The sequence below is a fragment of the Myotis davidii genome, unplaced genomic scaffold, assembly GCF_000327345.1.
Source record: "Myotis davidii unplaced genomic scaffold, ASM32734v1 scaffold175, whole genome shotgun sequence".
NCBI lineage: Eukaryota > Metazoa > Chordata > Mammalia > Chiroptera > Vespertilionidae > Myotis > Myotis davidii.
This window is the reverse complement of record NW_006286972.1, coordinates 810,146-828,015: the sequence shown is the minus strand read 5'-3', so window position 1 is coordinate 828,015 and position 17,870 is coordinate 810,146. Positions and strand designations below refer to the sequence as shown.

The 17,870-nt window shown below is 39.8% G+C and overlaps 1 protein-coding gene across 1 annotated transcript; it reads left to right on the top strand.

Moving 5' to 3' along the window:
- Positions 1 to 447: 447 nt before the first annotated feature.
- On the top strand, positions 448 to 15,263 carry MRPL39 (mitochondrial ribosomal protein L39; the record flags this gene model as incomplete). Its single annotated transcript, XM_006758750.2, has 9 exons — positions 448 to 748; positions 3,324 to 3,463; positions 5,292 to 5,391; positions 6,146 to 6,213; positions 7,650 to 7,762; positions 9,638 to 9,703; positions 10,563 to 10,716; positions 12,334 to 12,381; positions 15,159 to 15,263. Coding segments are annotated over 9 exons (1,038 nt in total), but the record flags the coding sequence as incomplete, so codon positions are not given.
- Positions 15,264 to 17,870: the final 2,607 nt, after the last annotated feature.

Below are 17,870 nucleotides of genomic sequence, written 5' to 3'. Positions count from 1 at the left end.
GAGGGTGCAGATCCCAGGGCGTCCTGGGGTCGCGGGGGCCGGAGGCGGGTCGCTGTAGTAGGAGCTTGGGGAGCCGCTGGAAAGGAGCCCACGTCCCGGTGCAGCGTGTCCTTGTTCCCCGTTGCAATACTCGCCTCGCCTTGCCAAGCCCTGGTATTGGGGGCTTTTAAAATAAACTGTCATTTCTCGCCCAGATACGGACAGTTTGGGCGCGGGACCTCCGGGCTCCGGTCCCCAGGACCCTGTCAGAGCGACAGCTTGGCCCACCTCCCCAACGGCGGCTCTGGTTTTGGCTCCGTTTCCTGGTCCCTGTTTGCCCCACATGGTGAACCACGGAGCGGGACCGAGGACACCGGCGGGGCCCGGGCTGGTGGGCGCCTTCATGATTAATACGGGAGGCGGTTTAGCTCGGACCGACGGCGCTTGCCATTCTGTTGCGTCCCGTGAATTCCCTCGTTGGAGGAAGATGGCGAGGCGGGAGGAGGACAGGGCTACAGTCTTCATTTCTCCCGCGTCCTCATTCATCGGAATTTCCACGCAGGACGCATAGCCACATCCACGGCGTCCCAGCTGTCGCCGGCCGCGCTGATAGAGATGCAGAACGACGTCTTCAACAGGGAGAAAGGCCGGCAGTCATCGCTGACGCCCCGGACCGAGAAGATCGAGGTTAAACTCGTGGGGAGAACGGACCCCGGCACCACGTTCGTGATGAATAAAAACGTGTCGACGCCCTACAGTTGTGCGATGCGTAAGTGCCCAGTCAGGGCGCCGCTGTCACGGTGTTGACCGAAGCGGTGCGGGCGGAGAGGATGCTGACGGCTCTGCAGGCCCCGGGCCGAGAAGATCGAGGTTAAACTCGTGGGGAGAACGGACCCCGGCACCACGTTCGTGATGAATAAAAACGTGTCGACGCCCTACAGTTGTGCGATGCGTAAGTGCCAGTCGGGGCGCCGCTGTCACGGTGTTGACCGAAGTGGTGCGGGCGCAGAGGATGCTGACGGCTCTGCAGGCCCCGGGAAGGCCTCCTCTGTCGGGCACCTGGCGGTCCGCCCACTGTGGCTCCAGCTCTTGGGGGTCCTGTGGGTCCCCGCAGGTCGGTCCTGTCATGCACAGGTTGTGCTAAGATTTGTTTGAATCTGGCTGAGCCTAGGGCGCTATACTTGTTTCTGGTTGAAGAGGGCGGACCTGAAAACATTGTTGCTGTTAGCTTGTCCCTTTTATTTTTATTTATTTATGTATTTAAATTTTATTGATTTCAGAGAGGAAAGGAGAAGGGCGGGCAGAGAGATAGAAACATCAATGATGAGAGCGATGCATTGATCGGCTGCCTCCTGCACGCCGCACACCCGGGATCAAGCCAAAGGACACCTGGGCATGTGCCCTGACCGAGAATCGAACCGTGACCTCCTGGCTCATAGGTTGATGCTCAACCACCGAGCCACACTGGTCCGACTAGCTTGTCCCTTTTGGGTGGCGCTCAGTCACCATGAGGGTCTCAGGAAAGCACTGGGGGTGGAGGGACTGCCCTGCGGCAGTGACCAGCTGTTTTGGCTTCTTGGCCTTCCTAGTCCTCAGAGGCTAACCTCAGTGACCTCCTTACTGCTTGCCCCTTGGGGTGCGGCCTTTCTGTCCACCTTTGCCTGTATGTGGTAAAGGTGAGTGTGGAAATGCACTGGGGTGGATGCGATTGGGGTAAACATGTTTGTTGTGTTCACATCGGAAGGGGAAGCTGCACCGTGTAAGACTTGGTGTGGCAACAGGAACCGGACCGCTATGTTTATTTTTGATCAGAACGCTGTACAGTAGCTTTGGTAGAACCGGTGGTATTTAAATTTAGAAAGCCCCCACCCCAAATAGATATACACCCATGTGCTCACTCATGTATGTGACTAGCTGCGTTGTTCAAACTTTTGGAAAAATTCGATGATGACTCCATTCAAGTGACTTCAGTTATCTGCTTAGGTTGGCCTGTAAAGTGTACACTCTCAGTGTTTGTTTACTCTGGCATTTGAATTAGTATTTATGATAATTGTTTACTTACTTGTTTTTTGAGCACTATTGACCTTCTTGCTGGGGTCCAACCCCATCAGGTCCAGGGGTCCCCAAAGGTGTGGACGGAGTCGGCGAAGAAGGAATGACACAGAGACAGCGTTCAGTTGATCAGCAGCCTAGCCAGGATCTCTAGCCAAGTTCTGGTCAGGATCTCCAGCGAAGTTCTGGTTAGGATCTCCAGCCAGGTTCTGTGTCCATGTTCTCTTGCTACGTTCTCCTGCCAGGTTCTGTCACCAGATCTAAAGATTATGTAGTTTAAGTATGATTGTTCATCTTAAGCATGATTAATTACCTGCCTGGCACTTAACTTTTATTCCCTTCCTAACTTCAGGGGAAAATCCCTACCTTGGGAAACAACCTTTCTCAGAGAGGTGACCTTGGTTAAAACATATAGTGCCAAGAAGGTGAGCAAACATATTAAGAACAGTATGCCATATATGCCAGGTCCCTTGAAACAGCAAGGATGGACTGGCTCCCGGCACCTTCTGCTATGTGATAGGTGTTAGGATTACAGAGGAGGATATGAGAAGCTCAGGCCCTTAAGGAGCTTTATTCACATGAAGTAGAGATAAATGAAGCTTCTGAACACCACTCAGCATGACCCCTGCCCTGAGGCTTGCTTATCATTCATACCTTCTGTCAGTCAGTGAAGTTATGCTGAGTACCTTGTACATTTCAGGCCTGGTGCTAGGCTCTGGACATACTGATGGGTGAGCAAGAGTAGACACGGTCCCTGCCTTTATGGCATTGATGTGGTGGATGATAATTTAGACCCTGTAGTGTGACCACTTTTTTGAGTAGCTGTACTCGAAAACCATCTAATTAGGGAAGTAAGAGTTTGGGAGCAAGACCCCAAACACACCTAGAACTGATTTACTGTGAAAGTATAGTTATACATTTTTCCTTCTAAGTTGTGTGTGCATATACCCAAATGTGTCCATGCTGCTGCTGCTCTGAATATTTCAGTGTAGCTCTTGGAAAATCGTTTTATTAATTAATGATTGACAAGTTAATTTCAAACTTGACTCAGCCTTAATGAGTTTTGTAAATGGTTTGGATACTTTTGTTAATAATCAACAATCTATTGGGTGGGTTGGATAGTATTTTTTATTGGTTACAGATGTAATATATAATACTTTTATGTCCAAAAAAAAGACAGCTTGCAGAATCTTGCCTTTTGTTGTTTTATTTTGTAATGTAGCACTTAAACATGTAGTTTCTCACTTTGAATTTTCTTAGATTTTAACCTTCAATCTATTTTAAATTTCTAGATTTAAGTGAATGGTACTGCACGAAGTCCATTCTGGCTCTTGTGGATGGACAGCCGTGGGACATGTATAAGCCTTTGACCAAGTCCTGTGAAATTCAGTTTCTTACTTTCAAAGATCGTGATCCAGGAGAAGTTAATAAGGTATTTCTGTTTCCATATTCTCTTTCCCCCTCCCTCACACCCAATGTTTTTCTTCTCCTTTTTAGGAAAATCTATTTTCTGTGGAATATGAAATGTGCAAATATAGCCAAGGTCAAATGTAATGTACTAGATTGTGTTTTACTTGTTAGGTTAGGCATTTTCATAGTTTAGATAATACCAGTAGCATCCATTTCTCTGTATTTTGATTTGAGGAAATGATATGGCATGCCTTTTACATTTATGTCTTTGTTCAATTGACACTTATTGATCACCCTCTATATAGTGAGTATTTTATTCCCATGCTACTGCTGGAATGCAGCCTTTGACCATCTTCTCTGGATTATTTCAAGAACTTTTTAACTCTCTGCCTTCGACCCCCCCCTCTCCCCCCCCCCCCCTTTTTTTTAAATACTAAAGCCTTCTTTATAGTCCTATAAGAGTTTTATTAAGTGACATGACTAACGTTCATGTCACTTACCCCTAAAGAACTTGCCTACATAACTGTTCACATGACTTTCCAGGAACTGACTTGTGTGATCTGACCTCAGGCCACCTTCGAGCCTCACCTCCCACTGCGTCTTCCGCTTCCTCTTTGCTCCAGCTACACCAGCGGACTGGGTCATAATTTACCCTGTGCTAGCCGGCGTGCCCTCGTTGATGCCTTTCCTCCCGATTAAAATCCTGTTTATCTTTTAAATGCCACCTGCTTTGTAGAACCTCCTTAGCTGCTTCTTGTTGGAATTAATCTCTTTCCTCTAGAACCTCACAACACTTGGCTAATGTCTCTAGATACAATATTTTAATTTAAATTCTAGGTACAATATTAAATTTAATTTGGCTCTGTGAAGACAGGGATCATATCACTATGGGACTCTGTCCTTAACTGACATATAGTAGGTATTTAATAATATTTATCGAAATGAAATACATAAATGAGAAAATGACAGACAATAGTAATTGCCAACATTGACTATGTATTATGTATTAGGTACTGTCTTAGATGATTTATAGGTATTAACTCATTTCATCCTCATAAAAATCCTGTAAAATACGTGCTATTATCCCTATTTTCGAGATAAATAAACCGAGACAAAGAGGTTCACTCGCTTGACCAAGATTACCCGTTTAGGAAGTGGTGGAGCCTGGATTTGAACACAGGCATTCTATCTCTGGAGTTCACCAGACATCACAAACATTTTTGTCGCATAGATGAGGAAGTACATTTCGCTTCCTCAAGGCCCGTGTTTATACTTTTAGTGTATGTAATGTGGTTGTGTGGAATACATTCTGGAGCAGCCTGCCACACAGCCAGGTGAGCCCACTCTTGTCCTCGGATGTGGAAAAGGGCTGATAAAAGTCCAGTGCTCAGGTATAGTAGTGCTTGTATGGGGCATAAGGTGGGCAGGAGTGTGGGACTCATGCCTCTCTTTACGACTCTGAGAAGTTCATTGCATGGTACTGTATAAGGATGTCTATGGATCAAAGAGTGCTGGGAAAATGAGGTTGCTTTGCTATCAATATGTTTAATGTGAGTGATGTACATGATGTTAGGTGTAGGATAGGAATCATAAATAATACTAGAAAGTTGAGTTTTCCCTCCATATTTATATATCTTATAGACAGGTATATATTAATATATTTATTTTACTTTAGCATATGTTTATTAACAGATTAACAGTTTGGTACAGATAATGTTATGGACTGATGGTCATTATTGCTATGTGCTGAGGACGGACAGATATTTGAGAAATGTTTCCTAAGTCAAGAGTCAACCTAAATGTTAATGTTGAATGGCTCTCAGTGAATCTTTGTACATTTACTTTTCTAGGCTTATTGGCGGTCTTGTGCCATGATGATGGGCTGTGTGATAGAGAGGGCATTCAAAGACGAATACTTGGTCAGTTTGGTCAGAGCTCCAGAAGTGCCTGGTAATGTACACATATGAATATAAATGTACTTTTTGTAATCTTGGAATATTTTGGTACTTATCTTTGCTGTTGTACAGAGTTCATTTACAATTTTTATCTAGTATAAATTACCATCATACCTACATTCCATTTATTGTGGGCAACAAAATCCATCCTAATTATGGAAGTCAATAATTAATGTAATCGAGTTAGAGGAGAATGTTTCTCTTGAATGTGAATTTCATGTAATTTAATTGTCTCTGTGTTTATTTCTTACCACTTGAAGCATTTATTTCCAAGTTGAACATGTGGAGGATGAGGAAATGGGAGCATAAATTGACTTCTGGAGAAAGCTACAGTACAACTTAGGCTGTACTGTGTCACTGGAAATGGCCATGACTTTAGAACTTTGGAGAGGGCCATCATTTTGGGGAGATGAAAGAGTTTATATTTTTTGTAATTTTGCTAAAACTAGGATTTTGCAATAGTATGTGAAACTAGGATCACATTTTTAAAACGTAGAAGTGTGTACAACCAAAAATATTTGAAAATCTCAATAATGATTTTAAGTACAAAATTAGTTAATTTTCTGGATAGGGGAAAGTTGGTAGAACTCTGGCAAGCACTTGGGATACTGGTAACATTTTTATAATTTGTAGAGTTGGGAGAGATTGCTAACCCTTCATTTTATGGTTAAAATATTCAGTTGTTGCAAATTGGTAACTTTCTACCCTAACAGATCTGACTTTGCTTTTTATTTTGGTTGGATTTACAGTGATTGCTGGAGCCTTCTGCTATGATGTAGTTTTGGATAAGAGGCTTGATGAGTGGATGCCAACAAAAGTAAGTATATCCTTTGGAGTATTAATTTTAGAGTCTGTGCTTTTCTTTGGTAGAATGATTCCTATGTTTTGTTGAATGGTACTGCAAATTGAGGGTATGTAAAGGAATGGATCTATCTATCTATCTACCTATCTATTATCTATCTATCTATCTATCTATCTATCTATCTATCTATCTATCTATCTATCTATCTATCTATCTATCTATCTATCTATCTATCTATCTATCTATCTATCTATCTATTATCTATCTATCTATCTACCTATCTAATGTTATCGCTATTTCAGTGAATTTAAGATAGAGACATATGAACAAAGGCACTCACGACAGCATGGTCAGTTGTATGGAAGCTTTATGTTCTGCTTGACCTTTGCTTCTAATGCTGTCTTCCTTGTACTGTTTCTACTGCTCCTTAAAATAGTGGTTTTCAGGATGACCACAATATAAAATATAGAAGATCAACTCCCTTGGGTGATGTGTGGTGGGGGGCCTAGAGCCTTAAACTTGGATGCCTGCAGTACAGTTTGGTATATTTTGCACAGGGCTAACGATGGCATTACGTTTCCTAGTGAAACTTTCTGAATCACATAAACAGTTTTTTCATATGCATTTAAAAAGCTTAATTTTACTCATCGTGTAAACAGATTTGTATCTTATAAACAGATTTTTGTATCTTACTATTTACTAGCATTCCTACTTGTTATATCATTTTAATATTTATGAGGTTATTTCATTTGAATGAAATTGTTAACATTTCTTATAGGATTATCTTTAATAATTATTATACAGGCTGATATCTTAATTACGAATAAATTGCAAGTTTTATGGTTTGTAGAGTTGGGAGAAATTGCTAGCCCTATATTTCATGATCCAAATACTTAATTATTGTAAATTAATAACTTCCTTTCCTGACAAATTTGATTTGCTTTTGTTTTAGTTGTATTTACAACATTAAACATATAATTTAGTTAATTTGCTTTATGTTGAAACTAGAGGCCTGACGCACGAAGATTCGTGCAAGAATAGGCCTTCTTTCCCCTGCCTGCCGGTACCGGCTTCCCTCCGGCACCTGGGACCCAGGCTTTCACTCTGGCCAGAGCCGCCTTATTCCTTCGTTCTGGCCCTGCCGCCCTCCTGTAGCTCCCTCTATCCCCCGCACCCCCTACCTCATAGCAGGCGTCCTGCTCGGCCCCGGCTGCTCAGTGCCTGTGTACACACTGCCCAGAGGCCTGGTGTGGCTAGGGCTGGGCAGAACGCCTGTGTCCTGGCCTGGGTGCTGTTATCTTTGTCGCATCAATTTGCATAGTCCCTCCTTATTGGCTGTGGGTGCTGCCATCTTTGTTGCAGAGTAATGGTCAATTTGCATATTCCGTCTTTATTAGATAGGATACTTTTAAGTAAATAGTTACAAATGTTAATACTTTTTCATTTTTAAGGAGAATCTACGTTCTTTCACAAAAGATGCTAATACTTTAATTTATAAAGACCTCCCATTTGAAACTCTGGAAGTTGATGCAAAAGTGGCATTAGAAATATTTCAATACAACAGGTAAGTGTTGGCTTCCTTTAAAGCAAAATTAAACCTCCCAAAGTTATATGTAATGAAGAAAATTCAGTTTTTAAGAATTTTTATATTCTTGCCTTGGCCCGTGTGGTTCAACAGTTAGAACATTGGCCTGTGCACTGAAGGGTCGACAGTTTGATTCGTAGTCAAGTCCCAGCCCCTATGTGGAAGGTGACAGTGGAAGGCAACCAAATGATACATCTCTTTCACATTGATATTTCTCTCTTCCCTCTCCCCTCCTCTTTCTCCCCTCTCCCCTCTTCCCTCTCCCCTCTCCTCCTTGAAAATAAATGAAAAAATATCCTCGGATGAGGATTGGAAAAAAAATTTTTTTTTTTATATTCTCAAAAGCTGAATATAAAAATTCAGGAAAAAAGTTTAAAAGCAAATTTTGTTGGAAAAAAATAAAAAAGTGAGCTTATAATAGTCATGAAAGCCTCCTTGGCATTTTTCAGAATGATATGCCACAGGAGTATTCTTCCATAAAACATTAATTGCTGAAAAACATATACTGGATTCAGAGAACAGTGGCATAAAAAATTTACTGTAAACCCTCCCAAAGTGGATATAGAAAACAATAATTTTCAAATGTATTAACCTGTGGAACTCTTTCTAAAGCATTTTCTAGCATATTCTGGAACCAATGTATTTAGAAACCAGTACTAATACACTATTTTAACTGAGAGTAAAAATAGTACTACAGAACCATACCACCATTGATTCTCTAAAAAATTACTTGGATTATCAGAACATATCAGATCACCATGCCAAAATTCTAGGGTCATGTTACCCAGTAGAAATATAATGTGAGCTGCCCTAGTCGGTTTGGCTTAGTGGATAGAGCATCGGCCTGTGGACTGAAGGGTCCCAGGTTCAATCCCAGTTGGGGGCATACAGGAGGCAGCCAATCAATGATTCTCTCTCATCATTGATGTTTCTATACCTCTCCCTCTCCCTTCGTCTCTGAAATCAATAAAAAATATATATATTTTAAAAAAAGAAATATAATGTGAGCTATCTTTAAATTTTCTAGAGACTACATTAAAAAAGTTTAAAAAGGTGAAGTTAATTTTAATCATACATTTTATTTAAAATGTTATCATTTCCACATTAAAAATGGTAATGATATTTTATATTCTCCTCATACTATGTCTTCAGAATCTGTTGAATTTGAGGCACATTTCAGTTAGAACTGATTGCATGTAAGTGTTCCATAGCTACCTTAGTGGACGGCACTGTTGGCTTTCATGCCACATACAGTAGGATTTGCCTTTCCCGTACTCAGCTGCCAGTCTAGCAGAGGTGTGCAGGACTTTGGTAACTTAACTGAATGTGTGAGGGAGGGAGGGAAGGAGGAGATGGTTTTGGGGTAAGGTTGAGAGATCAGAAGAGTTTTGAATGGCTCATGTGTCAGTGATCAGGCTTGGCTTTGGCTCCCTAGGGACAGGAGCATCTCTTAGAGGTGGGTCGGGAGGCATAAGTGTGCAAGGGAATTGGCTCCCTCAGTGATGCTTGGGACCCTGGCAAAAGGGGTGTGGCAGTAAGTGGACTGCAAACCATTCTAAATGTAAACTGTTCTCTCAAAAACTGGCTGAGGAGAAGGAGAAAGGGTTTCTTTAAACTCCTTTTTGTATTTTTAAAAACATATATTTTTATTGATTTCAGAGAGGAAGTGGGAGGGAGAGAGAGAGAAACATAAATGATGAGAGAGAATCATTGATCACTGGGGATCGATGTGCAACCCGGGCATGTGCCCTGACCGGGAATCAAACCCTTGATCTTCTGGTTCAACCACTGAGCCACGCTCACTGGGGTTCTTTTTGTATTTTTATAATTAAATTTTTTTTTTCTGCTTTTCAGGTATAAAGTAGATTTCATAGAAGAGAAAGCATCTCAGAATCCTGAGAGAATAGTTAAGCTGCACAGGTAAGTAAAAATAGAAAAATTGGCTATGCTAATTTATAGTAAGGTTTAGCTTTATTGCTACCTGAATGTAGTATACAACTAAAAAAGATGAACTTGTGTCCTGTTTTGTTACTCTCATTACCTTATTTTATTGCTTTGTTCGTTGTTTAGATATAGTAGTAATTGGGAGTTTTAAATTATTTTCAGAAACAGTTGTGGTTTCTGTTCCTCATTTTATTTTTATTTCTGCATCTCAAGGGTTGAAAACCATTGCTAAAAATGTAATTTTTAAGAGATAATTTTGAAGTTGAGCAAAATATTCATAATTATGAATTGCACATGATAATCTGATTAATTAGTTACTACTTACATATCTAAGTAAGTTAAACTGGAATATGCTCTCTGACTGGGGGATGAGAGAGGTAAGACAACGCATTATGCAAACTCATTTCATGGTCAGCGACTTTTTACTCAGCCTCATGTTTTCTTGATTTGGACTTAACTTTTTCCTCTAGAAAACTCCTCTTTGTTTCTGTCCTATATACTGAATTCTGAACTCTGCTGCAGTGAATTGTAAGCACGTAGGCTGTCCGTTTTAGATATTGGATCCACTTAATGGCATGATGTGCTTAGTGACCTTAAAAATCTCTAGTTATATCAATGCTAATTCTAGAAGAAGGTTCACTTAACTTTAAGTTTAGCCTCTTCACTTGAGATTTTTATGTCATGGCTATTGGAGCCTGAATCGAGACATGTAGAATGCTCTTGGTTTGGAACGTAGCAGCAAAGAGAATGGATAGATTTCCCCCTTCTCCCCCCCAATGTTTTGTAAATCATTTGATTTTGAGGTTTTATTTGTTTATTTTTAAAATCAAATCAGATTTGGTGACTTCATTGATGTGACTGAAGGCCCTCTTATTCCAAGAACAAGTACTTGTTCCCAGTTTGAAGTGTCAGCGGTTCACAATCTGCAGGCCACCGGGTCAGGTCTTATACGAAGATTCCAGGGTCTCTCTTTACCTGTTCACTTAAGAGTAAGTAAAGTGAAAGTTTCAGGTCATCCAATTTGGGTATGGGTGTAATTCTAGTCTTGATTTTTATACCAATATGAAGGACATAACATTTTAATTTTCATTAAATTGTGTGATGGTATTTTATAAACTCGAGTTTCTGATTTAAAAACAGGATGTAAACAGATCATTCGAAGGAGAAACATTAATTGGAAAAATGAAACAAATTGAGATAGCATTTATAATTTTTCAATTTGGTATCGGAGAGGGTGCATGAGGAATATTGGAGTGCACACTGGTAAGGTCTGGAATGCTTTTTGGCCTTATTTTGGCATGTTCTTCCTAATTTTGATGGTCTATTCATGACCCAAAGCCTATCATGTTCCATATTGCTCTAACCCTTGCTAATTCTTTTCTTATATTCCTTGGATATTTATAACATCATTCACTTAATATAATTGACTTAATTTAAATTTATGTGGCTATGAAAAAGCTCCTAGATTTATTGAATTTCGAGTCCCACCTGCGGTTGCCTTGACAAGGCCAGACCAAATGATTTCTGGGGCCTTATATAGCCCAAGGACTGGATGTTACCCACCCCTGTTGTAAGGTCTCTGCACCAGCTGTTCATTCTGTCTGAGTCAGGCGTGGTTTTCCCTTTTAACATACCAATGCTGGTCTTTTCCCCAGAAGGATTGGCATGTACATAGTTCGTAATTTTACCTTTTATTGTAAGTTTTAGCAGCTCCTTCACTATGAAGTGGTCACTGGTCCACCCATGTCCCTCAGTAACGCCTTCAACTGACTTAATAAAGTTGATGTGGTCATTATGCACTTTGACAGTTTTTATTAATGAGTTCTGATTAATCCTCTGCTGCATACGATTGTTAAGGATTAAGGAAATTAGCTCTACAATTTTGCTATTGTCTCTTATTTTTACTTGTTCTTGAGGGTGATTTGCTGAATCCTCTAGATTTCAATGTGAAGATGTCACAGTTGGTTCTTAAATGAACTTATCCTTGTGCTTGATTATGATTTGAAAAATGACCTCTAGCATGTTGAAATTGGCTACTTAAGGAAAGAACCATAATCTATGGGCAAGTGGGGCAGATTTTTCTTCCCATTATAAGGAATGCTTTCAGTGACGGTAGTGATTAAGAACAGCAGAGGAAGAATGGCATATTCAGGGCTTAAGACTTTTTCTTAAATGCCAAACAAAGCAGCTGTTCTGTATGGTACCTTTTCCCCTACTCTAATCCATGTTTATAAGCATTTAGCCTCATTAGTACTGACTTTTTATGTGTTTATTTTGTTTAAAACCTATATAAAAACTCAGTCCCCATCCTAGCTGGTTTGACTCAGTGGATAGAGCGTCGGCCTGTGCTAGAGTCCTGGGTTCGATTCTGGTCAAGGGCACATGCCTGGGTTGCGGGCTCGATCCCCAGGACAGGGCATGCAGGAGGTAGCTGACCAATGATTCTCTCTCATCATTGATGTTTCTCTCTCTCTCTCTCCCTTTCTCTTTGAAATCTATCTATCTATCTCTCTATCTATCTATCTATCTATCTATATGTATAGACTCAGCCCCTTTTATTTTAACTTTACTGATTTATTTTTCATAGTAAATCTTTTCTTTTCAAGGCACATTTTACGATATGGACTAAGCTATTGGAAAGGTCTCGGAAATTGGTAAGTGTTTTTGACAGCCAATGAGTATTCTTCTACAAAGACATATTCGTTGAAATTAAGCAACAACAACAAAAAAAGACAGAGAAAGAAAAAAAAAATATTAGTTGTCTCAGTAGCTAAAGCAGTTTTGTGGTTGTTTACCCAGGAGTATTTTGGCAAGAGAAAAGTTGTAGTTTGTAATCCTCTTTTGAGTTTGTTTATTAATATTATGAAAATGATACTATAGAACTTGAAGAGAAATAAGAATATTTTATATATAGTAATAGTTCTTAAAGGTTGTAATGGTGTTAATTGGATCTTACAGTAATATTCTTGTATACCTAATGAACATTAAGGATTAAGATTTGTCAGATATATTTTAAAGCTGTCTTGACTATTGACATTAAATATGTAAATGTCCTGAAAAATTTAAATATTTGTGTTTTTGTAGTTTATGCTGTCATTACCATTTAGATTTCATAAGTAGGAATGATGATTTTTCTTGACCATTACTGTCCCTATTCACCCTTTCAAAGGTTAAGCGTTGATGTTTTACTTAAATTATCTGATAGCTATCCTGAGTAATCCAGCCGCGTCTCATGAAGCCTTTCCTAGTTCCCCTAATTTTCCATCAAGCTTGCAAACATGCTAATCAGCACACATCAAACTTGTCTTCAAGTTTATTCATTTCTTCCCCACAATTCTTCCATTTGGATTTCATTCCCATTCTCCTTTTGTCTATTTACATCTTACTCATTCTTTAATACCTCATCCAAGTCTCACCTTCTCCATGAAACATTCTCAGAGTACTTGCTTGCCAAATATCCATTTGTACAGTTTTGGCATGATTATATACCTCCTCATGTTGTTTTCTGCTTGTTTTTGCTAGTGCATTTACACTCAGTCTGTTAACCTGTTCAGGGCTTGTTATGAATGTATAATCCCAAATTTTGAGCTTTACATTTGTCACACAGGGGCTTACCCAATAATTATTTATTGATTATTTTTATGATCATGTTTAAACTTAGTTTTTATTAATGAATTTATAGGTAGAACTTATTGTTAGGCATAATGGTTTTGTGTAAAATTTATGTAATTTTGGTCAGAGTATATTTGAATGGATGGAATAACTTTGTCTTTTTGGTTGGTTACAATGATTTTAGATGAAGGAAAGAGAAGAAATGAGTGTAAATTAAGGGAAACTCAAGAAGGGATAATAACTGAATACTTTAAAGCAAGGAAAAATGCAGAAAAATAAGCAGACACAGGAACCTAGACTATCTAGTAGAAACATTTATTCTGGTTCAGGTTTCTTCTGTCCATTTTACTTGTCTAAAAAGAGTAGGTTAAACATATGATTCATTGATTCAGCTAACATGGACTTAGTGAGTGTTTCATGCCAGGACCTGTACATACAAAAATGAATAAAATCAATTCACTTTCTCCAAGGAAGTTACTTTAATGTAGTAACTAGACATAAGCAGACAGTTCAGGTATACCTATGGGGCTCCCACAAAGGAGTGGAACCCAAACCAAACTGGGGGGTTGGTTAAGGAAGGTTCCTAGCAATCAGTGTCTCTTAAGCTGGTTTTAAAGGATGAATAAAAGTGGGCCAGGCAGGTAATGCTGGGGGATGCGTTGGGGGTGATACTTGTATAGAGGCATGGAGGTAAGGAGAGCATGGTGAATGTAAGAGGAATCTGAATGTACAGGCACATGTAGTGGGTGATGAGTCCAAAGCAATTTGTTGAAACAGTATATCAAGGGCTCATCTTCCCCGATTAGAATTTTAATTCCCCTCCTAAAGGTGACTTAGCATTTGCATCCCCCTCCTGAAGGTGATTGGGGTCATGAGAATTTTTACAGGAAGTGACCTATTGGCAGCTATTCCTATTGATTCGTTTAAAAGTTCATTCTGAGGGTGGTGTGGAAAGTAGCTGCGACTTAAGTCGGCATGAGGTTCTAAAGTTCAGGCATGGCAGCGAGAATGGCTGTGAAAGTTACTAAGGTAGAGTTAGTAGGACTGTTGATTGACTATCAGGTAAGAGAACTGTGGATTCTCCAATGCCCGGTGTGGGCAACTGGGTAGAGCCCTTCATTGACGTAGATAATGCAGGATGTGGAGCAGGTTTTGGGGTGATAAGGAATAGATTAGTCCTGTTTGATGTGGCTGAGTGGTAGAGTATTTCCTTCATTTTAATGTTTTGTTATAAAGATGAGATGCTGTAGAAACTTAACCGTTGTTTGTATCAGTTAGCCTACAGTATAATTGGCTTCTTTATACGTAAAGTCGCAGAACCTATTGACGTCATTAAGTGAGGACTTACTGTATGAACATACAGATATCTATTAGTATGAAGTCTAAAATATTCTATGTTCAAAATAGAATTATACCTCCCAACAAAATACATTGATTTAAAATACCTTGTCACAGTACTGCTGGTGTTTTTCTTACATGAATGATTCATTATATGTATGTGTGTATATATATATATATGTATTTCTAATGATTCATTTTATAGATGAAACATAAAATGACAAACTGGAGAAGCCTAGCTATAACCTCAGGTTATATGGTTACATTTTTAATGGAATTGTGCTTTACTTGATAATTTATATTGAGAATTTGGCCTTATAAGTTTTCTTCTCTTTCTACTTAACTTTCAGTAATAATTACTATTGAAGGAGACAGGCAAAGGTCATTGTAAGAGAAGGACTATGGAATGATTTTAAATGGTGGGTAAAGGATAAAACGAAAACTGCTTATTAGAAAAGTAAAGCTATTTATGTTTTTACAGGTAACTGAAGATCAAACTAAACCTGCAGATGAAAGTGCATCTACCTAGTAGCTTCCTAAAATTTAAACATGTATAGTAAATTAAAATAAAAGTTTTTTTATGTAATATTTGTGTGTGCTCATAAAGATCACCTATCTCTTTCTCCCTAAGATTTATACTGATGTTTACTTTTTTCTTTCCATAAAGGATAAAACAACTCATGTTGTTCACAATAAAAATTTCACACAGAAATAACCTGTCCCCTCACAGTCCCCAGATGTAACACTTTGGCCTATTTTCTCCTTCTAGTCTCTTTCTACATGTATAAATATGCTAGAGGTCCAGTGCACGGATTCATGCATATTGAAAGGAAATTAATTAGCAGGTGGCCGGCGGGGCTGGACTGGGCGAGATGGGCTGGACATGCCCTGAAGCCAACCTACCATGGAATCTCCCTAGCCGGCTGCACCTGGGGTGGTGCTGGGGCTCCAAGGGTATCTGCAGAGTGAGCGGGATCCCTCTGGCAGGTGGGGTCCCATGGCCTGGCCTGAAGGGATCAGGCCGAAACTGGCAGTCCGACATCCCCCGAGGGGTCCCGGAGTGCGAGACGGCACTCTGCAAAGTTGCTGTTGCTCAGCAGCTCCTGCGTTGAGTGTCTGCCCCCTGGTGGTCAGTGTGCATCTTACCTACCGGCCAGTTGGCTGGTTGGCCGATCGCTTAGCCTTTTATATATATAGATGTACAAATACAGATGCAATCTTTTAAAAACACAAATAGGATCATGCTAGTTATTTCCATTTCTCATTTAAAGTGGTTTGGTTAAGATCCTTAGGCACAATGGCAAGTGTTTTGTGGATAGATAATTTACTAAGTTAACTGATTATTTCTTATATACTGGTGGTTCACATGGAACCTTTTATTTAATCCTCACAACCCGTTGAGTAGGTGTTTCCATTTGGTAAACAAGGAAACTGAAAGAGTATAGAACTGGCAAGTAGTAAAGCTGGAATTTGGACCCAAGTAATTTCATTCATATGTTCTTATGTACTGCTCTACACTGCTCATGTGTCAGTACTTTTGTAGGAATAGTTTTTGGTAGTGGAATTAGTGACAGATGCTACCAGATCCTAGCCTCTAAAACAGTGGTTCTCAACCTTCCTAATGTCGCGACCCTTTAATACAGTTCCTCATGTTGTGGTAACCCCCAATTTCATTGTTACAAATTGAACATAATTAATGCATAGTGATTAATCACAAAAACAATATGTAATTATATATGTGTTTTCCAATGGTCTTAGGCGACCCCTGTGAAAGGGTCGTTCGACCCCCAAAGGGGTCGCGACCCACAGGTTGAGAACCGCTGCTCTAAAAGCTTTTGCCAAATGACAGTCTCAACTGCAGAGTCTGAGAGTACCTGTTTCCTCATGCCTTGGGCAAGTCGAGATATTAAAAATATTTTGCCAAAATATTTCTTCCTACCCTATCTGGTTTGGCTCAGTGGATAGCGTGTCAGCCTACAGACTGAAGGGTCCTGGGTTGTGGTCTTAGTCTCCAGTAGGGTGCTTACAGGAGGCAGCCAATCAGTGATTCTCATCATTGATGTTTCTTATCTCTCCTCCCTTCCTCTCTGAAATCAATAAAAATATATTTTAAAAAATTTCCCATTCTGGTCTGAATACTTGCTTTCTGGGTTTAATACACAGGTTTTATATCAAGATTTATTTCTTCACTCCTGGGTGGGATCTACTTTTTCCTAGCATCCATATCTTCCTGTTCCCTTGATTAACTTTCTCATGTCCTAAGAAAAAGTGTTCAAGGGGAGAGCCCTTGCATGTCTAAAGTGGTTTTGTTTTGCCACTTATATTTGATCAACTTGTTGGCTATAGAATTCTAGGTTGAAAAATAATTTTCTATCACGTCTTTGACAGTAATGCAGTGATCTTCTGGCATCTGATGTTAATGAGAAGTCTGATACCAGTTTGATTTTATTCCTTTCTATATAGGCTGTTCTCTGCAATCCTGCCTCCTCTCCACCTCCCATTCTGCCACACACTCGTATACACTATGGACACTTTTAGGTCCTTACTATTCTTGGTGTATAAAATACTAAAATTTCATTTGTAACTAGATAACCAGTTACTCTCCTTGGTACTTTCTTATTTTTTAATTTCTTATTAATTTAAAAAATATTGTTGAAAGTATTACATATGTCCTCTTTTCCCCCCACATTGACCCATTCTAGCCCACCCGAGTCCCTGTCCCAGGCCTTCACACTATTATCTGTGTCCATGGGTTATGCATGTATGCATATAAGTTCTTTGGTTGATCTCTTCTCACCTACCCCTGCTTTCTCTCTGAGATTTGATAGTCTGTTCCATGCTTCCATGTCTAGATCTATTTTGTTCATCAATTTATTTTGTTCATTAGAATCCACATATGAGCGAGATCATGTAATACGTGTCTTTCTCTGATTGGCTTATTTCGCTTAACATAATACTCTTCAGGTCCTGCTATGCTGTCTCAAAGAGTAAGAGATCATTTTTTTTACCGCTGCATGGTATTCCATTCTATGGTGTAAATGTACCACAGCTTTTTAAAGGAATTCTTTTATTTTTTAAAATTACTTTTTCTTTATTGTCTAAAGTTTTACATATGTCTCCTTTTACCCCACTTGACCCTCACCCCCCAGCCATTCCCACCCTGGGCAAGCCCCCACCGCCCCAGTGTCTGTGT